We start from the raw sequence: 24,784 nt of genomic DNA on the forward strand, positions 1-24,784 counted from the left end.
TTCCATGTTTGACCACTAGGTTTTATGGGTAATTATGACTCAGAATGTGGTACTTTATACAACTACTGCTGTACACACCTTTTCTATTTATATACTGTCCATAATGTATATATATATTTCTGTCTAGGTAGCCTAGTGGTTAATGTTGGGCCAGTAACAGAAAGTTCCCGGTTTTGAATACCCAAGCCTCCAAGGTAAAAAAAAGTATGTGCCCTTGAGCAAGGCATTTAACCTTAATTTGCTCAAGGGGCTCCGTACTACCATAGCTGACCCTGTAAAACAACTAACTGGTGTGTGACAGTAAACTTTTATTTATACTTTTTTTATTTTGGATTAATTCCTGTCTTACTTTGGGGGGATTTGCGTGTATCGTTTTGTACTGCAAGGTTTTACTGTATGGAAGGAACATGCACTGTTGGCGCTAGGAACATAAGCGCGATAACAACTGCAAAATACGTGTACGCGGTTCGCGACCAAAATGTTCTCGTCGGATTTGTTTGTCTCCAAATAGTTCACTCTGCCACTTCTCGCGATGTTAGAGAGAGGACGTGCTTCCGGGTGAGGCACACAGATCACCGCGTGGAACACATTCCCGTTGGAACTGCGACTAGCGAAGGCTTTCTAGGAGATAAGTTTGTTTCGGGTTTAAACTTGGTGAAAAAGCGTCAGAGATGCTTGTTTTATTTGAAACCGCTGCTGGTTATGCAATATTTAAAGTGAGTATTTAGCTAAAGTTATATTCTAATAATTTTAGATGGGTGCATGACAATTTTCAATCATTGAACCGGGTTCGCGGTGTAGCTAGCTAAATACCTTGTTTTCCTGGAGTAGCTAGATATTGTATTAAAATACAAAGTATTTCAATGTCAAGACCTGTTTAACATTGTTTATAGTACACATGGCTTCTCTATTTAGGTCGTCGTGGTAGTTCTCGCATGCAAACCTTTACCGCAACGAGGCCTTCTCATTCAACACGCTGCAGTTAAGCAACCACGTTGCATGTGGCAAGTTACCTAGATCTGCTGGATATACAGATACTTTGCTACCTTGGACTTGGCTTTAGTAATTATGCAACTATTTGAACCCGTTCTATTTTCGAAGTTAAATAATTTATTTGTTGCCAATGTTTACCCAACATTTCAAATAGGCTTCTCTTCCAAGTTAGCATAACTGGTGCGTGGTACTTTGGAGGGACCGCGTGCTGGCTTTCTTATCACACATTACTGACGGGTTTTAATGACAACACATGTAAACCGAGTTGAGTTAATGCAATTAATGTATGGTATGCCCGTGTACTTGATAGAACTTTAACCTTGTTTTGTTTCAGGTCCTCGATGAGTCAAAGCTCCAAGAGGTGGACAGTTTATGGAAGGAGTTCGAGACTCCGGAGAAGGCCAACAAAGTGTGAGTTATGGCCCCATGTCTGGAGAGAGGAGTGTTTAGAGGGGAATACGTTGTCAATGAACAGTAGTATTACACATTATCAGCATAAGGAACATGTTTCTGGAGTTGACAAATAACATGTCGCCACCATTTCTCCTTCCAGAGTGAAGTTGAAGCACTTTGAGAAATTCCAGGACACAACAGAGACCTTGGCAGGTAGACAGAATACTTTCACCTCTCCTGTTGTTGCTCACTATAGTTTACCAGTTAGTGCACAAGGGCTGTCAGTCAAGGCTTCTGCATGCTTCAGCTAGGTGAACCAACAGCGTGTTCACATACTCCCTTAATTAAAAGACCGTTGCTTGAAAAATGAGAAAAGCGGCAATAGTAGTGTTTGTCCAACTTGAGAAGCCATCGCCAGTATACACTTCCTCAAACTAGTCTGAAATAATTGAAGATGGCTCAAGAAATGTAATTTTTTTCTTACTTTTATTTTTACAATTTTAAATCTACGTAAGCTGTTAGGTGCAGTATTTATGTAGTTTGAAAATGTGCATGAAAACGAGTATCGTTGAAGTGTGCAAAAACATCTGGGGAAAACACCTGACCGAAGACCAAACAAACACGATTCTTTTTTCTTAAGCACCAACTATTCCCAACTGTTTGGGATGGGAAGCATGCAGAAGCCTTTAGGTGTTATGCAGTATTCCTCACTACAGCTGAGACCACAGCTAACCTTAACCATCATAACAAACACTGACAGCAGCCGGTTGTTGAACTCACCCCCTAACAATGTTGAGTCTATGAATAGATACATATTACTAATGTCCTGTGTCTAAATGTTGGAACTATAACAGTCGTTTGTATATGTAGTGTATGTGGACACCCTGTCAAATTTGTGGATTCGGTTATTTTAGCCACATCCGTTGCTGACAGGTTTATAAAATCGAGCACACAGCCATGCAATCTCCATAGACAAACCAGCTGTCAGAGCAGCTCACAGATCACTGCACCTGAACACAGCCCATCTGTAAACAGCCACCTACCTCATCCCCATACTGTATTTATTTATCTTGCTCCTTTGCACCCCAGTATCTCTAATTGCATATTAATCTAATGCACATCCACCATTCCAGTGTTTAATCTCTATATTGTAATTGCTTTGCCACCATGGCCCATTTATTGCCGTACCTCCCTTATCTTACCTCATTGCACTCACTGTATATATACTTTTCCTATTGACTGTTTTGTTTATTCCATGTGTAACTCTGTTGTGTCAAATTGCTATTCTTTATCTTGGCCAGGTCACAGTTGCAAATGAGAACTTGTTCTCAACTGGCCTACCTGGTTTAACCTCTTCCCTCTACTCGGGACGCTTGCGTCCCAACTAGAGCTCTGGAAATGCAAATGTGCTACGCTAAATGCTAATAGTATTAGTTAAAACTCAAACGTTCATTAAAATACACATGCAGGGTATCGAATTAAAGCTACACTCGTTGTGAATCCAGGCAACAAGTCAGATTTTTAAAATGCTTTTCGGCGAAAGCATGAGAAGCTATTATCTGATAGCATGTAACACCCCAAAAGACCCACAGGGGACGTAAACAAAATAATTAACATTTCGGCGTTACACAAACCGCACAATAAAATAGAAAACATTCATTACCTTTCACCATCTTCTTTGTTGGCACTCCTAGATGTCCCATAAACACTATTTGGGTCTTTATTTCGATTAAATCGGTCCATATAAAGCCTAGATATCGTTATATGTAGACTGTGTGATAAACGAAAAAACATTGTTTCAAAACGTAACGTCATTTTTTAAAATTCAAAAGTCGACGATAAACTTTCACAAAACACTTCAAATACGTTTGTAATGCAACTTTAGGTATTAGTAAACGTTAATAAGCGATAAAATTCATCAGGAGGCGATGTAAAGATCATTAGCTGTCCGTCTGGAAAAATGTCCGGCTAGAAACTCAACGAAAATATCCGGTCCTAGACCTGAAGAAATACGGTGCCCTGCATGTGTTTGACCAAGAAAAAACTTGAAGGGAAATGACAAGACTCTAGACACCGTGTGGAAGCTGTAGGTACTGCAACCTCAGTCAATTAATTGTGGTTCACCTTTATCAATGGGTTCAAGTAGCGCATGGATATATTTTCCCATTTTCAGTGATCAGTTTTTCCTGTGCTTTTCGATGTAAATGCCGTTCTGGTAAAGCCACAGCAGTGATTTAACCAGTTTTATAAACGTCTGAGTGTTTACTATCCACACAGACTAAGCAAATGCATATACTATATTCCTGGCATGAGTAGCAGGGCGCTGAAATGTTGCGCGATTTTTAACAGAATGTTCAAAAAAGTAGAGGGTAGAAGCAACAGGTTACTAGAAGTGAAATATATATATTTTTTATATTGGCAATAGAATGGCCTTACTGAAGAGCTCAGTCACTTCCAATGTGGCACCGTCATAGGATGCCACCATTCCAACAAGTCTGTCTACCACGTTTCTGCCTTACTAGAGTTGCCCCTGTTATTGTGAAGTGGAAACGTCTAGGAGCAACAACGGCTCGGCTGCAACGTGGTAGACCATCAGGACACAGATGGAGTCCCTGATCACTGCGCTGCCCCCCCGGGAGATCAGCGCCATGTCTCTGGGACTGGCTCACAGGTAGGGTGGAACACAGACAACGCTTGGTGTTTTGGATTTATTAGGATCCCATTAAATGACGCCAACTGGTCTTATAACAAAAGACCTCATTACAAACACTTTATAATTGACTCACATCAATATGTAGTGTGTGTGTTGCCGATGATTATATCATGCTGTCTGAAACCTGGTGTGGATTTCCTCAGCATTCGTCACTACCCCTGAGGCAGCACCTCCCTCTGTCGTATTCATAGAAGACCTGAAAGGCTGCTATGGCAGATCCTGACCTGTTTCTGTTTCCTCAGTTTGTCCCGCTACAAGCTGAAGTTCAGCCCTGACAAAGTGGATACCATGATCGTTCAAGCTATCTGTAAGTACCTCCTCTTAGACCAGGGATGGGCATCTTTGATGGGGGTGGGGGCCACAAAAACCTCACGAGGGGCCGCAACACATCTCACATCAGTACCCCCCCCACCTTGCAAGCAAAACATTTTAGCGGCCCCCTCGCGTGACAGTGAAGAGAATTTCACTTTTAGACTGTAGGCACATTAGTGCAGTTTTTATAAGATGACTGTATTGTCTGTAGACAGGTGTGACTAGTATTATGGTCTGTAGACAGGTGTGACTAGTATTATGGTCTGTAGACAGGTGTGACTAGTATTATGGTCTGTAGCTCAGTAACAGGTGTGACTAGTATTATGGTCTGTAGACAGGTGTGACTAGTATTATGGTCTGTAGACAGGTGTGACTAGTATTATGGTCTGTAGCTCAGTAACAGGTGTGACTAGTATTATGGTCTGTAGACAGGTGTGACTAGTATTATGGTCTGTAGCTCAGTAACAGGTGTGACTAGTATTATGGTCTGTAGACAGGTGTGACTAGTATTATGGTCTGTAGACAGGTGTGACTAGTATTATGGTCTGTAGACAGGTGTGACTAGTATTATGGTCTGTAGCTCAGTGACAGGTGTGACTAGTATTATGGTCTGTAGACAGGTGTGACTAGTATTATGGTCTGTAGACAGGTGTGACTAGTATTATGGTCTGTAGACAGGTGTGACTAGTATTATGGTCTGTAGACAGGTGTGACTAGTATTATGGTCTGTAGACAGGTGTGACTAGTATTATGGTCTGTAGACAGGTGTGACTAGTATTATGGTCTGTAGACAGGTGTGACTAGTATTATGGTCTGTAGACAGGTGTGACTAGTATTATGGTCTGTAGCTCAGTAACAGGTGTGACTAGTATTATGGTCTGTAGCTCAGTAACAGGTGTGACTAGTATTATGGTCTGTTGCTCAGTAACAGGTGTGACTAGTATTATGGTCTGTAGACAGGTGTGACTAGTATTATGGGCTGTAGCTCAGTAACAGGTGTAACTAGTATTATGGTCTGTAGCTCAGTAACAGGTGTGACTAGTATTATGGTCTGTAGCTCAGTAACAGATGTGACTAGTATTATGGTCTGTAGACAGGTGTGACTAGTATTATGGTCTGTAGACAGGTGTGACTAGTATTATGGTCTGTAGACAGGTGTGACTAGTATTATGGTCTGGAGACGGGTGTGACTAGTATTATGGTCTGGAGACGGGTGTGACTAGTATTATGGTCTGGAGACGGGTGTGACTAGTATTATGGTCTGGAGACGGGTGTGACTAGTATTATGGTCTGGAGACGGGTGTGACTAGTATTATGGTCTGGAGACGGGTGTGACTAGTATTATGGTCTGGAGACAGGTGTGACTAGTATTATGGGCTGTAGCTCAGTAACAGGTGTGACTAGTATTATGGGCTGTAGCTCAGTAACAGGTGTGACTAGTATTATGGGCTGTAGCTCAGTAACAGGTGTGACTAGTATTATGGGATGTAGCTCAGTAACAGGTGTAACTAGTATTATCGTCTGTAGCTCAGTAACAGGTGTGACTAGTATTATGGTCTGGAGACAGGTGTGACTAGTATTATGGGCTGTAGCTCAGTAACAGGTGTAACTAGTATTATGGGCTGTAGCAGGTGTAACTAGTATTATGGGATGTAGCTCAGTAACAGGTGTAACTAGTATTATGGGCTGTAGCTCAGTAACAGGTGTAACTAGTATTATGGCTGTAGCAGGTGTAACTAGTATTATGGGATGTAGCTCAGTAACAGGTGTAACTAGTATTATGGTCTGTAGCTCAGTAACAGGTGTGACTAGTATTATGGTCTGGAGACAGGTGTGACTAGTATTATGGGCTGTAGCTCAGTAACAGGTGTAACTAGTATTATGGGCTGTAGCTCAGTAACAGGTGTAACTAGTATTATGGGCTGTAGCTCAGTAACAGGTGTAACTAGTATTATGGCTGTAGCTCAGTAACAGGTGTAACTAGTATTATGGGATGTAGCTCAGTAACCTGTGTAACTAGTATTATGGGCTGTAGCTCAGTAACAGGTGTAACTAGTATTATGGGCTGTAGCTCAGTAACAGGTGTAACTAGTATTATGGCTGTAGCTCAGTAGCAGGTGTAACTAGTATTATGGCTGTAGCAGGTGTAACTAGTATTATGGGATGTAGCTCAGTAACAGGTGTAACTAGTATTATGGGCTGTAGCTCAGTAACAGGTGTAACTAGTATTATGGGCTGTAGCTCAGTAACAGGTGTAACTAGTGTTATGGTCTGTAGCTCAGTAACAGGTGTAACTGGTATTATGGGCTGTAGCTCTGTCAATCACCATATTCTTATCGGCAGACTCAATAGCCTCGGTTTTTCGGATGACTGCCTTGCCTGGTTCACCAATTACTTTGCAGACAGAGTTCAGTGTGTCAAATCGGAGGGCATGCTGTCCGGTCCTCTGGCAGTCTCTATGGGGGTGCCACAGGGTTCAATTCTCGGGCCGACTCTTTTCTCTGTATATATCAATGATGTTGCTCTTGCTGCGGGCGATTCCATGATCCACCTCTACGCAGACGACACCATTCTATATACTTTCGGCCCGTCATTGGACACTGTGCTATCTAACCTCCAAACGAGCTTCAATGCCATACAGCACTCCTTCCGTGGCCTCCAACTGCTCTTAAACGCGAGTAAAACCAAATGCATGCTTTTCAACCGATCGCTGCCTGCACCCGCATGCCCGACTAGCATCACCACCCTGGATGGTTCCGACCTTGAATATGTGGACATCTATAAGTACCTAGGTGTCTGGCTGGACTGCAAACTCTCCTTCCAGACTCATATCAAACATCTCCAATCGCAAATCAAATCAAGAGTCGGCTTTCTATTCCGCAACAAAGCCTCCTTCACTCACGCCGCCAAGCTTACCCTAGTAAAACTGACTATCCTACCGATCCTCGACTTCGGCGATGTCATCTACAAAATGGCTTCCAACACTCTACTCAGCAAACTGGATGCAGTCTATCACAGTGCCATCCGCTTTGTCACTAAAGCACCTTATACCACCCACCACTGCGACTTGTATGCTCTAGTCGGCTGGCCCTCGCTACATATTCGTCGCCAGACCCACTGGCTCCAGGTCATCTACAAGTCCATGCTAGGTAAAGCTCCGCCTTATCTCAGTTCACTGGTCACGATGGCAACACCCATCCGTAGCACGCGCTCCAGCAGGTGTATCTCACTGATCATCCCTAAAGCCAACACCTCATTTGGCCGCCTTTCGTTCCAGTTCTCTGCTGCCTGTGACTGGAACGAACTGCAAAAATCGCTGAAGTTGGAGACTTTTATCTCCCTCACCAACTTCAAACATCAGCTATCCGAGCAGCTAACCGATCGCTGCAGCTGTACATAGTCTATTGGTAAATAGCCCACCCATTTTCACCTACCTCATTCCCATACTGTTTTTACACTGTTTTTTATTTATTTACTTTTCTGCTCTTTTGCACACCAATATCTCTACCTGTACATGACCATCTGATCATTTATCACCCCAGTGTTAATCTGCAAAATTGTATTATTCGCCTACCCTATGCCTTTTGCACACATTGTATAAAGATTATTTTTCTTCTGTGTTATTGACTTGTTAATTGTTTACTCCATGTGTAACTCTGTGTTGTCTGTTCACTCTGCTATGCTTTATCTTGGCCAGGTCACAGTTGCAAATGAGAACTTGTTCTCAACTAGCCTACCTGGTTAAATAAAGGTGTTCTCAACTGGCCTACCTGGTTAAATAAAGGTGTTCTCAACTGGCCTACCTGGTTAAATAAAGGTGTTCTCAACTGGCCTACCTGGTTAAATAAAGGTGTTCTCAACTAGCCTACCTGGTTAAATAAAGGTGATCTCAACTAGCCTACCTGGTTAAATAAAGGTGTTCTCAACGGGCCTACCTGGTTAAATAAAGGTGTTCTCAACTGGCCTACCTGGTTAAATAAAGGTGTTCTCAACTGGCCTACCTGGTTAAATAAAGGTGTTCTCAACTGGCCTACCTGGTTAAATAAAGGTGTTCTCAACTAGCCTACCTGGTTAAATAAAGGTGTTCTCAACTAGCCTACCTGGTTAAATAAAGGTGTTCTCAACTGGCCTACCTGGTTAAATAAAGGTGTTCTCAACTGGCCTACCTGGTTAAATAAAGGTGTTCTCAACTAGCCTACCTGGTTAAATAAAGGTGTTCTCAACTGGCCTACCTGGTTAAATAAAGGTGTTCTCAACTGGCCTACCTGGTTAAATAAAGGTGTTCTCAACTAGCCTACCTGGTTAAATAAAGGTGGAAAAAAAACAAAACAAAAAAACAGGTGTAACTAGTATTATGGGCTGTAGCTCAGTAGCAGGTGTAACTAGTATTATGGTCTGTAGCTCAGTAACAGGTGTAACTAGTATTATGGTCTGTAGCTCAGTAACAGGTGTAACTAGTATTATGGCTGTAGCTCAGTAACAGGTGTAACTAGTATTATGGGCTGTAGCTCAGTAACAGGTGTAACTAGTATTATGGTCTGTAGCTCAGTAACAGGTGTAACTAGTATTATGGGCTGTAGCTCAGTAACAGGTGTGACTAGTATTATGGGCTGTAGCTCAGTAACAGGTGTAACTAGTATTATGGGCTGTAGCTCAGTAACAGGGGTAACTAGTATTATGGGCTGTAGCTCAGTAACAGGTGTAACTAGTATTATGGGCTGTAGCTCAGTAACAGGTGTAACTAGTATTATGGGCTGTAGCTCAGTAACAGGTGTAACTAGTATTATGGGCTGTAGCTCAGTAACAGGTGTAACTAGTATTATGGGCTGTAGCTCAGTAACAGGTGTGACTAGTATTATGGGCTGTAGCTCAGTAACAGGTGTAACTAGTATTATGGGCTGTAGTTCAGTAACAGGGGTAACTAGTATTATGGGCTGTAGCTCAGTAACAGGTGTAACTAGTGTTTTGATCTGTGCAGCTCTGCTGGATGACCTGGACAAGGAGCTCAACAACTACATCATGCGCTGTAGGGAGTGGTACGGCTGGCACTTCCCTGAGGTGGGGAAGATCATCACTGACAACCTGGCCTACTGCAAGAGTGTCCGGAAGATAGGCGCTCGTACCAACGTGGCAACCACCGACCTGTCTGAGCATCTCTCCGAGGAGGTGAAGGCAGAGGTCAAACTGGCTGCAGAGATCTCCATGGGAACGGAGGTGTCAGAGGAGGACATCGGCAACATCATGCACCTGTGTGACCAGGTGATAGAGATTACAGAGTACCGCACCCAACTTTACGACTATCTGAAGAACATGATGATGGCTATCGCTCCCAACCTGACTGTCATGGTGGGGGAACTGGTAGGGGCGCGGCTCATCTCACACGCTGGTGAGTCATGATCTAACGGCCAATCACACAGCAGGAATCATTCACAACACAAAACAAGCGGTGATTAATATGACTATATGTCACAATCCTGATATCTGATGCTTTTCAGTCACTACCTCATCTGAGCTTGAATTAAAACCTTTTACCTGGACACCTGTAGTAGGCAGCTGGAAACGCCCAAACTGCTCCTAAATGCTCTGGTTCTCTCTGACAGGGTCCCTGTTGAACCTGGCCAAGCACCCGGCCTCCACAGTCCAGATCCTGGGAGCAGAGAAGGCCCTGTTCAGAGCCCTGAAGACGCGCAGAGACACGCCCAAATATGGTCTCATCTACCACGCCTCTCTGGTGGGACAGACCTCGGCCAAGAACAAGGGCAAGGTGAGGCTTTTGTTCCAGCCATCACTAGAAGTAGAATGTCTCTCCACACTACAGTACTGTTGTCGTGTTCCAGGTGTGATCTAATCAGAATGTCTCTCCACACTACAGTACTGCTGTCGTGTTCCAGGTGTGATCTAATCAGAATGTCTCTCCACACTACAGTACTGCTGTCGTGTTCCAGGTGTGATCTAGTTCTAATCAGAATCTCTCCACTCTACAGTACTGCTGTCATGTTCCAGGTGTGATCTAGTTCTAATCAGAATGTCTCTCCACACTACAGTACTGTTGTCGTGTTCCAGGTGTGATCTAGTTCTAATCAGAATGTCTCTCCACACTACAGTACTGCTGTCATGTTCCAGGTGTGATCTAGTTCTAATCAGAATGTCTCTCCACACTACAGTACTGTTGTCGTGTTCCAGGTGTGATCTAGTTCTAATCAGAATGTCTCTCCACACTACAGTACTGTTGTCGTGTTCCAGGTGTGTACTAGTTCTAATCAGAATGTCTCTCCACACTACAGTACTGTTGTCGTGTTCCAGGTGTGATCTAATCAGAATGTCTCTCCACACTACAGTACTGTTGTCATGTTCCAGGTGTGATCTAGTTCTAATCAGAATGTCTCTCCACACTACAGTACTGCTGTCATGTTCCATGTGTGATCATACTGTGTTGTGTTCCATCAGTACCGTTGTCATGTTCCAGGTGTGATCTAGTTCTAATCAGAATGTCTCTCCACACTACAGTACTGTTGTTCTAATCAGAATGTCTCTCCACACTACAGTACTGCTGTCATGTTCCAGGTGTGATCTAGTTCTAATCAGAATGTCTCTCCACACTACAGTACTGCTGTCATGTTCCATGTGTGATCTAGTTCTAATCAGAATGTCTCTCCACTCTACAGTACTGTTGTCATGTTCCAGGTGTGATCTATTCAGAATGTCTCTCCACTCTACAGTACTGTTGTCATGTTCCAGGTGTGATCTAGTTCTAATCAGAATGTCTCTCCACACTACAGTACTGCTGTCGTGTTCTAGGTGTGATCTAGTTCTAATCAGAATGTCTCTCCACACTACAGTACTGTTGTCATGTTCCAGGTGTGATCTAGTTCTAATCAGAATGTCTCTCCACACTACAGTACTGTTGTCATGTTCCAGGTGTGATCTATTCAGAATGTCTCTCCACTCTACAGTACTGTTGTCATGTTCCAGGTGTGATCTAGTTCTAATCAGAATGTCTCTCCACACTACAGTACTGTTGTCATGTTCCAGGTGTGATCTAGTTCTAATCAGAATGTCTCTCCACACTACAGTACTGCTGTCATGTTCCATGTGTGATCTAGTTCTAATCAGAATGTCTCTCCACACTACAGTACTGTTGTTGTGTTCCAGGTGTGATCTAATCAATGTCTCTCCACACTACAGTACCGTTGTCATGTTCCAGGTGTGATCTAATCAGAATGTCTCTCCACACTACAGTACTGCTGTCATGTTCCATGTGTGATCTAGTTCTAATCAGAATGTCTCTCCACACTACAGTACTGCTGTCATGTTCCAGGTGTGATCTAGTTCTAATCAGAATGTCTCTCCACACTACAGTACTGCTGTCATGTTCCATGTGTGATCTAGTTCTAATCAGAATGTCTCTCCACTCTACAGTACTGTTGTCATGTTCCAGGTGTGATCTATTCAGAATGTCTCTCCACTCTACAGTACTGTTGTCATGTTCCAGGTGTGATCTAGTTCTAATCAGAATGTCTCTCCACACTACAGTACTGCTGTCGTGTTCTAGGTGTGATCTAGTTCTAATCAGAATGTCTCTCCACACTACAGTACTGTTGTCATGTTCCAGGTGTGATCTAGTTCTAATCAGAATGTCTCTCCACACTACAGTACTGTTGTCATGTTCCAGGTGTGATCTATTCAGAATGTCTCTCCACTCTACAGTACTGTTGTCATGTTCCAGGTGTGATCTAGTTCTAATCAGAATGTCTCTCCACACTACAGTACTGTTGTCATGTTCCAGGTGTGATCTAATCAGAATGTCTCTCCACACTACAGTACTGCTGTCATGTTCCAGGTGTGATCTAATCAGAATGTCTCTCCACACTACAGTACTGCTGTCGTGTTCCAGGTGTGATCTAATCAGAATGTCTCTCCACACTACAGTACTGTTGTCATGTTCCAGGTGTGATCTAGTTCTAATCAGAATGTCTCTTCACACTACAGTACTGTTGTCATGTTCCAGGTGTGATCTAGTTCTAATCAGAATGTCTCTCCACACTACAGTACTGTTGTCATGTTCCAGGTGTGATCTAGTTCTAATCAGAATGTCTCTCCACACTACAGTACTGTTGTCATGTTCCAGGTGTGATCTAGTTCTAATCAGAATGTCTCTCCACTCTACAGTACTGCTGTCATGTTCCAGGTGTGATCTAGTTCTAATCAGAATGTCTCTCCACACTACAGTACTGCTGTCATGTTCCAGGTGTGATCTAATCAGAATGTCTCTCCACACTACAGTACTGCTGTCGTGTTCCAGGTGTGATCTAGTTCTAATCAGAATGTCTCTCCACTCTACAGTACTGCTGTCGTGTTCCAGGTGTGATCTAGTTCTAATCAGAATGTCTCTCCACACTACAGTACTGCTGTCATGTTCCAGGTGTGATCTAATCAGAATGTCTCTCCACTCTACAGTACTGCTGTCATGTTCTAGTCAAGCTTCTTTCTCTCCTCTCAGATCTCCAGGATGCTGGCAGCCAAAGCATCTCTGGCGATCCGCTACGATGCCCTGGGAGAGGACACAAACGCTGAGATGGGAGTTGAGAACCGTGCCAAGCTGGAGGCCAGACTACGCCACCTAGAGGAGAAGGGAGTAAGTAGCTCTCTCTCTGCCCCTTACTGCTAGAGGCCCAAAACAACCAGCCCACATGAGATGCCAAGCAGTGATGATGACTAATGTCAACAGTCCTGAAACTACCTGATGCTTTTCAGTCACTACCTCATCATCTGAGCATTAATAACCTCACTGGTGTACGTTGGACGCTAGCGTCCCACCTGGCCAACATCCAGGGAAATTACAGAGCGCCAAATTCAAAAACAAATACTCATTATTTTAAAAATCTGAAAACATACAAGTGTTATACATAGTTTTAAATATGAACTTCTTGTGAATCCAACCATTGTGTCAGATTTCAAAAAGTCTTTACGGCGAAAGCATACCAATGTGATTATTTGAGAACATCGCCCAGCAGACAAATCATTACAAAATGGTAACCAGCCAAGCAGAGTTACACAAGTCAGAAATAGAGAGAAAATGAATCCCTTTGATCTTCATATGGTTTCACTAAGATTAAAACAGTAACCAGCCAAGCAGAGTTACACAAGTCAGAAATAGAGAGAAAATGAATCCCTTTGATCTTCATATGGTTTCACTAAGATTAAAACAGTAACCAGCCAAGCAGAGTTACACAAGTCAGAAATAGAGAGAAAATGAATCCCTTTGATCTTCATATGGTTTCACTAAGACTTTCATTTATTCAATAAATCTTCCTTTTGTTCGATAGTCTCTCTATCCAAAAACCTCCGTTTTGTTTTCTTCAGTAATCCACGGCTCAAACAGTTACAACAGGCAGACAAAATATCCTAATTGTATCCGTCAAGTTCATAGAAACATGTCAAACAATGTTTTATATTCAATCCTCAGGTTGTTTTTAGCCTAAATAATCGATAATATTTCAACCGGACAATAACGTTGTCAATATAAAAGGTAAACAAGAAAGGCACGCTCTCGGGATTGAGCATGAAAAAGCTCTGACACTGTAGGGTCCAGTCATTCAGACTGCTCTTACTCCCGCATTTTTCAGAATAACAAACCTGAAACCATTTCTGAATACTGCTGACATCTCGTGGAAGGCATAGCAACAGTCATAAGTCAACTGATACTGTAATGGCATTGTATAGAGAACTAGAACAAACAAACAAAAATCTACTTCCTGGGTGGATTTTTCTCAGGTTTTCGCCTGCCAAATCCGTTCTGCTATACTCAGACATTATTTGAACCACTTTGGAAACTTTTGAAGGTTTTCTATCCAAATCTATGCATATCCTAGCTTCTGGGACTGAGTAGCAGGCAGTTTAGTTTGGGCACGCTTTTCATCATAAATTCCTGAATGTTGCCCCCTACCCATGTCAAGTTAAACAGTGATATCCTGCTAGTCACCTACTCTGCTAGCCCCCTACTCATCTCCTACTCTGCTAGACCCTACTCATCTCCTACTCTGCTAGTCCCCTACTCATCTCCTACTCTACCGGTCCCCTAATATTGTGCTGACCCTGGTTTATCCCTTCAGATCAGAAGAATCAGTGGAACAGGCAAAGCCATGGCGAAGTCTGACAAATACCAACACAAGAGGTGAGTTAACCCTGGAGACTACTGTATTGGGTAACTAACCTTCTGTCGTCTCTCTGGTAACTGACCTTCTGTCGCGTCTCTCTGGTAAATGACCTTCTGTCGCGTCTCTCTGGTAACTGACCTTCTGTCGCGTCTCTCTGGTAACTGACCTTCTGTCGCGTCTCTCTGGTAACTGACCTTCTGTCGTGTCTCTCTGGTAACTGACCTTCTGTCGCGTCTCTCTGGTAACTGACCTTCTGTCACGTCTCTCTGGTAACTGACCTTCTGTCGTCTCTCTGGTAACTGACCTTCTGTCGTCTCTCTGGTAACTGACCTTCTGTCGCGTCTCTCTGGTAACTGACCTTCTGTCGCGTCTCTCTGGTAACTGACCTTCTGTCGCGTCTCTCTGGTAACTGACCTTCTGTCGCGTCTCTCTGGTAACTGACCTTCTGTCGCGTCTCTCTGGTAACGTCACCGGCTGTCCCCGACAACAAGTCTTGGTTGTGTCTTTGGCATAATTAAAACTGATGACTTATTTATCAAATAACTCTCTAATTATTATTACGTGATTAAACTGATTAATCATGTAACTGTAATTAACTAGGAAGTCGGGGCACCAAGTAAAATATTCAGATTACAACGTTATAATTTTCCTAATATAACTTTCAGAAATATAATATCTGATCACATAGTCTTCTGATTAATTCATTATTTACCTCACATTAGTCTCATTCCAAACGTCGTAAATTGTTGGTTATCTGCACGAACAAAGTCTTCACTGAATCATCCATACATCAATTGTCTTAAAATAATTGATTTACTAAGTAATTCACAGAAATGCGTCACACATACAAAATAGATAGATTTCCAAAGAAATTATATGGGGTATGTGCCATGGTTTGATCAATTTGATTTCTATTGATAATTTGTGTGATTTGTCAGCACATTCAACTATGTAAAGAAAAAAGTATGTAATATTTCATTCATTCAGATCTAGGATGTTATTTTAGTGTTCCCTTTATATTTTTGAGCAGTATATTTCCAAAGAAAGGAGGATGTGCCCTAATGGCGGCTTGTTAGACAGTGATAATTATAACAATTGAAATGCTAATCCTTCACATATGAAAGCTCATTCGGGAACAATTGATATCAATATATATATTTACGCTCAGTGTGTCGTCGGTATCTCTGTTGAAACGCTTGTCTGTTGGAGAGTTTGTCCGCTCTCTCTCTGTCGTGGTTAGAATGGCTGGTTCAGTGACATTACTTCATGTCGTTATAGGATAGAGAGTTTGTCCGCTCTCTCTCTGTCGTGGTTAGAATGGCGGTATCGATAGTCTTAAGAGTTTTACCACGTGGTATGGTTAAAAGATTCAGCCATCTACTCAAACCTTTAGGTTTATGGTCTCTACTCAAACCTTAGGTTTATGGTCTCTACTCAAACCTTAGGTTTATGGTCTCTACTCAAACCTTAGGTTTATGGTCTCTACTCAAACCTGGGCCCTCTTGTGGTAAGCTGGTCTGCAACCTTAAGCCATCTTGTAATTGGGGTGAGCTGGTCTGGTGATAGAAAACCCGGGTTTTATTCGGAAGAGCAGAAAAGGGCCTGTCCCAGGACATAACTGTGCTCATGGGCGGTCCTCTGATTTAGTTTAACTCCAAAGGGAATTGGAGTTTCCTTCATTAAACAGTCCAAAATCACATTACACAATTTCACAAAGAGTATCATCCTCTCATCTTATACAACAATTAGCCTCATATCTGAAGCTATTGTATAAACATTTATGGTAATGTGGCCGTATTGTCTCCCATGAGTTTCACTAAATTGTACCCAACGGACCAGTTCGTAGCTGGATTCTTCACTGATCTTTTATACATTCTCCAGAACATAAATGTTGTTCGGTTCTCCAGTTCTGTGAGGTGGAAGAAATTCCTTTGTTCTCTCTATGAAAACTCACTCTCTATATACTGTGGCCATGAGGAGATCATCTCCTGGAATTTACGACCTCTCTGACCACAGCAGCCTGGTTTTAGGAGACAGAGGGGGATGGTGCTCGCTGTACCCAAAGAGGGTCATGACAACCGATAGTTGTCGGTTCTTTCGACCAAGGACTGGTAAAAAATTTAATGTGTCTTTTTTTTCACGGACATCGTTTGTTGGAGTCAAATCAACTACATGCGCTAAGCTCCCGAACCCCGTGTGTGCTAAGCTCCCGAACCCCGTGTGTGCTAAGCTCCCGAACCCCGTGTGTGCTAAGCTCCCGAACCCCGTGTGTGCTAAGCTCCCGAACCCCGTGTGTGCTAAGCTCCCGAACCCCGTGTGTGCTAAGCTCCCGAACCCCGTGTGTGCTAAGCTCCCGAACCCCGTGTGCGCTAAGCTCCCGAACCCCGTGTGCGCTAAGCTCCCGAACCCCGTGTGCGCTAAGCTCCCGAACCCCGTGTGCGCTAAGCTCCCTGTTAGATGAAATAATACATACATGACTGGAGGGAGCCAGAGATCAAGATGTTAACCTGACCATCCGCTGGTCCTGCTGGCTTTCTCTGATTCTGGCATTACTCTCCTGAAGGTGGCGGTAATGGGCAACACGAGGAGTCTGCAACCTTTCATGTGGATTTTATCTTAGGCTGTCATTTCTACTGATCTGCAGTTATCTCTTTCATATGCACCTTTTTGGTTAAATAAAATGTATTTTCAATCATGTGGTTAATCAAAATGATATCTAAGTGAAAGTGATACAAACCTAGAAAGTAACTTCTATTGCAAATGTGTAAAAATGGCCTAAAGCAAACAAATAAAACATTGGCCTGCAGGTATAAAATATCCTGATGGAAATTATCATATGAATCATGGCCTGTCTGCAATGAACTGAAGCATTGTATCAACTTGGTCTGGGGGGGGGGGGCTATGCTCACAACTTGGTCTGGGGGGGAGTGGGCTTGCTTGAAATATTTTTTTAAATATTCTGTGCCCTGTTTCCCCCGCCAGTGAGCTCGGGACAGACAGCTGTAGGCTATTTGATCAAGTAGGCTTATTTTATGACGTTTCCATTGGATCCGAGCAGGACATGAGTGGTCAAAAAGGAGAGAGCTGGGAATATTTTTCAAATACATTGAGGAACTTTTGTAATTCTCAATGGATGGTAAAACGGTATGTTTGCTTGCTGTTTTGAGGTGACAAAGCATTACTTTGAGAAGCTCCACAGGTCATTAGTAGTGGTGCGTTTAGCCCATCAGAAATACTATCAGATGGGCACATTTGTAAGCCTACATTGGCGCGCAGGCTAGGCAGCATATAGGTCTACTTCTATGCGTTTGCGTTCTTACTCAACATTGACAGGAGCGCTGCCAAACTAAGCTAAATTAACTGGTAAATGAAATGCTAGAAACACAGTTTCTCTCACAAGTGTAGCATAGGTTGTGCACTCTGCAAACAATGTGTCCACTCCAACAATGAGAATGCTGAAAGACTGATATATTGAATGCGTTAACTGAAATGACCATAACCAAACAAGCATTGTAGATTGTAAATGATAGGAATGAAGGGTAAATGTAGTACTGGTGATATATGTAATGGGGAATTGATATACACTAACAATCAAACGCAAAACAATTCACTGAGATGGTTGTGAATCAGAAAGGTGTCTCGTGTGCCATAAATTGACTTGCTACTGCTCAACTAAAACATCTCGGTCGACCAACAGCCTTTAAACCAATCAATCGACCGTCGGCTAATTACTAACTGTGCTGTTAAATAACGTTCTGTCATGTCTCCGTAGTGACGTGAAGGTGTACGACCCCTCCGGAGACTCCACCCTCCCCTCTGTTTCCAAGAAGAGGAAGTTTGAGGAGGTGGAGGAGGAAGAGGTGGCCACACCGGTGACAGTCAAACCCAAGAAACCCAAGAAAGAACCTGTGGAAGGTCAGTTGAGTAACTCTTAGCCATAATCCTGTTGTATAACACAACCCATAACATGAGACCATAATACACCATCCATCCTGTTATATAATACACCATCCATCCTGTTGTATAACACAACCCATAATACACCATCCATCCTGTTATATAACACATCCCATAATACACCATCCATCCTGTTATATAACACAACCCATAATACACCATCCATCCTGTTATATAATACACCATCCATCCTGTTCTATAACACAACCCATAATATACCATCCATCCTGTTCTATAATACACCATCCATCCTGTTATATAAAACAACCCATAATACACCATCCATCCTGTTATATAACACAACCCATAATACACCATCCATCCTGTTATATAACACAACCCATAATACACCATCCATCCTGTTATATAACACAACCCATAATATACCATCCATCCTGTTATATAACACAACCCATAATACACCATCCATCCTGTTATATAACACAACCCATAATACACCATCCATCCTGTTCTATAATACACCATCCATCCTGTTCTATAACACAACCCATAATACACCATCCATCCTGTTATATAACACAACCCATAATACACCATCCATCCTGTTATATAACACAACCCATAATACACCATCCATCCTGTTATATAACACAACCCATAATACACCATCCATCCTGTTCTATAATACACCATCCATCCTGTTCTATAACACAACCCATAATACACCATCCATCCTGTTATATAACACAACCCATAATACACCATCCATCCTGTTCTATAACACAACCCATAATATACCATCCATCCTGTTCTATAATACACCATCCATCCTGTTCTATAACACAACCCATAATATACCATCCATCCTGTTCTATAATACACCATCCATCCTGTTATATAATACACCATCCATCCTGTTATATAACACAACCCATAATACACCATCCATCCTGTTATATAACACAACCCATAATACACCATCCATCCTGTTATATAATACACCATCCATCCTGTTATATAATACACCATCCATCCTGTTATATAACAGACCATCCATCCTGTTATATAACACAACCCATAATACACCATCCATCCTGTTATATAACACAACCCATAATATACCATCCATCCTGTTATATAACACAACCCATAATACACCATCCATCCTGTTATATAACACAACCCATAATACACCACCCATCCTGTTCTATAATACACCATCCATCCTGTTCTATAATACACCATCCATCCTGTTATATAACACAACCCATAATACACCACCCATCCTGTTCTATAATACACCATCCATCCTGTTCTATAATACACCATCCATCCTGTTCTATAATACACCATCCATCCTGTTATATAACACAACCCATAATACACCATCCATCCTGTTATATAACACAACCCATAATACACCATCCATCCTGTTATATAACACAACCCATAATACACCATCCATCCTGTTCTATAACACACCATCCATCCTGTTATATAACACAACCCATAATACACCATCCATCCTGTTATATAACACAACCCATAATACACCATCCATCCTGTTCTATAATACACCATCCATCCTGTTCTATAATACACCATCCATCCTGTTATATAACACAACCCATAATACACCATCCATCCTGTTATATAACACAACCCATAATACACCATCCATCCTGTTCTATAATACACCATCCATCCTGTTATATAACACAACCCATAATATACCATCCATCCTGTTATATAACACAACCCATAATACACCATCCATCCTGTTCTATAACACAACCCATAATACACCATCCATCCTGTTATATAACACAACCCATAATACACCATCCATCCTGTTATATAACACAACCTATAATACACATTTACATTTAAGTCATTTAGCAGACGGTCTTATCCAGAGCGACTTACAAATTGGTGCTTTCACCTTATGACATCCAGTGGAACAGCCACTTTACAATAGTGCATCTAAATCTTTTAAGGGGGGTGAGAAGGATTACTTTATCCTATCCTAGGTATTCCTTAAAGAGGTGGGGTTTCAGGTGTCTCCGGAAGGTGGTGATTGACTCCGCTGTCCTGGCGTCGTGAGGGAGTTTGTTCCACCATTGGGGGGCCAGAGCAGCGAACAGTTTTGACTGGGCTGAGCGGGAACTGTACTTCCTCAGTGGTAGGGAGGCGAGCAGGCCAGAGGTGGATGAACGCAGTGCCCTTGTTTGGGTGTAGGGCCTGATCAGAGCCTGGAGGTAGTGAGGTGCCGTTCCCCTCACAGCTCCGTAGGCAAGCACCATGGTCTTGTAGCGGATGCGAGCTTCAACTGGAAGCCAGTGGAGAGAGCGGAGGAGCGGGGTGACGGAGAGAACTTGGGAAGGTTGAACACCAGACGGGCTGCGGCGTTCTGGATGAGTTGTAGGGGTTTAATGGCACAGGCAGGGGAGCCCAGCCAACAGCGAGTTGCAGTAATCCAGACGGGAGATGACAAGTGCCTGGATTAGGACCTGCGCCGCTTCCTGTGTGAGGCAGGGTCGTACTCTGCGGATGTTGTAGAGCATGAACCTACAGGAACGGGCCACCGCCTTGATGTTATTTGAGAACGACAGGGTGTTGTCCAGGATCACGCCAAGGTTCTTAGCGCTCTGGGACGAGGACACAATGGAGTTGTCAACCGTGATGGCGAGATCATGGAACGGGCAGTCCTTCCCCGGGAGGAAGAGCAGCTCCGTCTTGCCGAGGTTCAGCTTGAGGTGATGATCCGTCATCCACACTGATATGTCTGCCAGACATGCAGAGATGCGATTCGCCACCTGGTCGTCAGAAGGGGGAAAGGAGAAAATTAATTGTGTGTCGTCTGCATAGCAATGATAGGAGAGACCATGTGAGGTTATGACAGAGCCAAGTGACTTGGTGTATAGCGAGAATAGGAGAGGGCCTAGAACAGAGCCCTGGGGGACACCAGTGGTGAGAGCACGTGGTGAGGAGACGGATTCTCGCCACGCCACCTGGTAGGAGCGACCTGTCAGGTAGGACGCAATCCAAGCGTGGGCCGCGCCGGAGATGCCCAACTCGGAGAGGGTGGAGAGGAGGATCTGATGGTTCACAGTATCGAAGGCAGCCGATAGGTCTAGAAGGATGAGAGCAGAGGAGAGAGAGTTAGCTTTAGCAGTGCGGAGCGCCTCCGTGATACAGAGAAGAGCAGTCTCAGTTGAATGACTAGTCTTGAAACCTGACTGATTTGGATCAAGAAGGTCATTCTGAGAGAGATAGCGGGAGAGCTGGCCAAGGACGGCACGTTCAAGAGTTTTGGAGAGAAAAGAAAGAAGGGATACTGGTCTGTAGTTGTTGACATCGGAGGGATCGAGTGTAGGTTTTTTCAGAAGGGGTGCAACTCTCGCTCTCTTGAAGACGGGAGGGACGTAGCCAGCGGTCAGGGATGAGTTGATGAGCGAGGTGAGGTAAGGGAGAAGGTCACCGGAGATGGTCTGGAGAAGAGAGGAGGGGATAGGGTCAAGCGGGCAGGTTGTTGGGCGGCCGGCCGTCACAAGACGCGAGATGTCATCTGGAGAGAGAGGGGAGAAAGAGGTCAGAGCACAGGGTAGGGCAGTGTGAGCAGAACCAGCGGTGTCGTTTGACTTAGCAAACGAGGATCGGATGTCGTCGACCTTCTTTTTCAAAATGGTTGACGAAGTCATCTGCAGAGAGGGAGGGGGGAGAAGGTGGCAAAGAGCTTCCTAGGGTTAGAGGCAGATGCTTGGAATTTAGAGTGGTAGAAAGTGGCTTTAGCAGCAGAGAGAGAAGAGGAAAATGTAGAGAGGAGGGAGTGAAAGGATGTCAGGTCCGCAGGGAGGCGAGTTTTCCTCCATTTCCGCCGGCTGCCCGGAGCCCTGTTCTGTGAGCTCGCAATGAGTCGTCGAGCCACGGAGCGGGAGGGGAGGACCGAGCCGGCCTGGAGGATAGGGGACATAGAGAGTCAAAGGATGCAGAAAGGGGAGGAGAGGAGGGTTGAGGAGGCAGAATCAGGAGATAGGTTGGAGAAGGTTTGAGCAGAGGGAAGAGATGATAGGATGGAAGAGGAGAGAGTAGCGGGGGAGAGAGAGCGAAGGTTGGGACGGCGCGATACCATCCGAGTAGGGGCAGTGTGGGAAGTGTTGGATGAGAGCGAGAGGGAAAAGGATACAAGGTAGTGGTCGGAGACTTGGAGGGGAGTTGCAATGAGGTTAGTGGAGGAACAGCATCTAGTAAAGATGAGGTCGAGCGTATTGCCTGCCTTGTGAGTAGGGGGGGAAGGTGAGAGGGTGAGGTCAAAAGAGGAGAGGAGTGGAAAGAAGGAGGCAGAGAGGAATGAGTCAAAGGTAGACGTGGGGAGGTTAAAGTCGCCCAGAACTGTGAGAGGTGAGCCGTCCTCAGGAAAGGAGCTTATCAAGGCACCATCCATCCTGTTATATAACACAACCCATAATACACCATCCATCCTGTTATATAACACAACCCATAATACACCATCCATCCTGTTATATAACACAACCCATAATACACCATCCATCCTGTTCTATAACACAACCCATAATACACCATCCATCCTGTTATATAACACAACCCATAATACACCATCCATCCTGTTCTATAACACAACCCATAATACACCATCCATCCTGTTCTATAACACAACCCATAATACACCATCCATCCTGTTCTATAACACAACCCATAATACACCATCCATCCTGTTCTATAACACAACCCATAATACACCATCCATCCTGTTCTATAACACAACCTATAATACACCATCCGTCCTGTTATATAACACAACCCATAATACACCACCCATCCTGTTATATAACACAACCCATAATACACCATCCATCCTGTTCTATAACACAACCCATAATACACCATCCATCCTGTTCTATAACACAACCCATAATACACCATCCATCCTGTTCTATAACACAACCCATAATACACCATCCATCCTGTTATATAACACAACCCATAATACACCATCCATCCTGTTCTATAACACACCATCCATCCTGTTCTATAACACAACCCATAATACACCATCCACCCTGTTATATAACACAACCCATAATACACCATCCATCCTGTTCTATAACACACCATCCATCCTGTTCTATAACCCAATCCATATCATGAGGTTCTCAGCCGTCTGTTAAGTGCTGTTGTCTCAAGGTGCTTTCTGTTTTCATTCAGAACTAGAGGCTTCAACGGCAGCAGAAGAAACTCCCAAGAAGAAGAAGAAAAAGAAGTTTAAGAAAGCCGAGGAGGACGTAAAGGAAGAGGAAGAGGAGGCGACCGTCTCTCCCACAGAGGAAGTACGTAGCTGATGGGGACATGCCTCCAGAATATATATATTCCTGCTCATCTAAGCCGCTCTGCCTGAACGAACATACTAATTTGTTATTTCTTGTGATTTACAGTCGTCAAAGAAGAAGAAAAAGAAGAAAAAGGTCAAGGAGGAAGAGGGAGATTAATCTGGTTGGGGAGAAACTGTATTATATTAGAACTTTTAGTTGTGGTTGTATCTACCAGGGCCAGACTGACTGGTGTATCTGACCGTTTAAAGACTAGAGAACTGGAGACGCAGGTTATTTCAGAATGACCAGCAGCTGATCTGTTATGAGACTTGATGATGTATCTGACCGTTTAAAGACTAGAGAACTGGAGACGGAGGTTATTTCAGACCAGCAGCTGATCTGTTATGAGACTTGATGATGTATCTGACCGTTTAAAGACTAGAGAACTGGAGACGGAGGTTATTTCAGAATGACCAGCAGCTGATCTGTTATGAGACTTGATATAAATCCTCCTGTGGATTTGAGTTTAAGATGAACCTTTAGTTTACTGTAACCTCTTATTATTACTAATCAACTAAAGACCCAATAGACTGTCTACAATATCAATGTCCATGTTAAAACACTCCACTGGTTTAACGATGTGCCTTTTTTTAAAGATGGGTTTTTCTGCTGTGTTTGTCCATAAGTGATTAAATCCATTTTTTATTTTATTTTTATTTTACCTTTATTTAACCAGGCAAGTCAGTTAAGAACAAATTCTTATTTTCAATGACGGCCTAGGAACAGTGGGTTAACTGCCTGTTCAGGGGCAGAACGACAGATTTGTACCTTGTCAGCTCGGGGGTTTGAACTTGCAACCTTTCGGTTACAAGTCCAATGCTCTAACCACTAGGCTACCCTGCCGCCCCATTTTCTCAGTCAGCGGTATTTCCTTTCATTCCAGCTATGGTGGATTCAGACCCCTTGAC

The 24,784-nt window shown here is 43.4% G+C and overlaps 1 protein-coding gene and 1 non-coding gene across 3 annotated transcripts; both read left to right on the forward strand.

The window, feature by feature from the left end:
• The first annotated feature begins 513 nt into the window (after positions 1-513).
• Positions 514-24,526, forward strand: LOC135570976 (nucleolar protein 58-like). 2 transcript variants are annotated; one of them, XM_065016798.1, is made up of 12 exons: positions 526-716; positions 1,328-1,404; positions 1,547-1,599; positions 3,909-4,057; positions 4,342-4,406; positions 9,390-9,797; positions 10,012-10,175; positions 12,912-13,046; positions 14,524-14,585; positions 18,341-18,483; positions 23,713-23,834; positions 23,940-24,526. In XM_065016798.1, the coding sequence occupies exons 4-12, from the start codon at positions 3,990-3,992 to the stop codon at positions 23,991-23,993; spliced, it is 1,221 nt and encodes a 406-aa protein (XP_064872870.1). In that variant the 5' UTR covers positions 526-716; positions 1,328-1,404; positions 1,547-1,599; positions 3,909-3,989; the 3' UTR covers positions 23,994-24,526. The 2 variants fall into 2 exon arrangements, with proteins under 2 accessions (XP_064872871.1, XP_064872870.1); XM_065016799.1 differs by lacking the exon at positions 12,912-13,046 and having other exon boundaries at positions 514-716.
• On the forward strand, positions 9,850-9,929 carry LOC135570979 (small nucleolar RNA SNORD11B). The gene has a single exon (XR_010463612.1). It is a non-coding gene; the product is annotated as a small nucleolar RNA SNORD11B (small nucleolar RNA).
• Positions 24,527-24,784: the final 258 nt, after the last annotated feature.

The sequence above is a fragment of the Oncorhynchus nerka genome, unplaced genomic scaffold (assembly GCF_034236695.1).
Source record: "Oncorhynchus nerka isolate Pitt River unplaced genomic scaffold, Oner_Uvic_2.0 unplaced_scaffold_868, whole genome shotgun sequence".
Classification (NCBI taxonomy): domain Eukaryota; kingdom Metazoa; phylum Chordata; class Actinopteri; order Salmoniformes; family Salmonidae; genus Oncorhynchus; species Oncorhynchus nerka.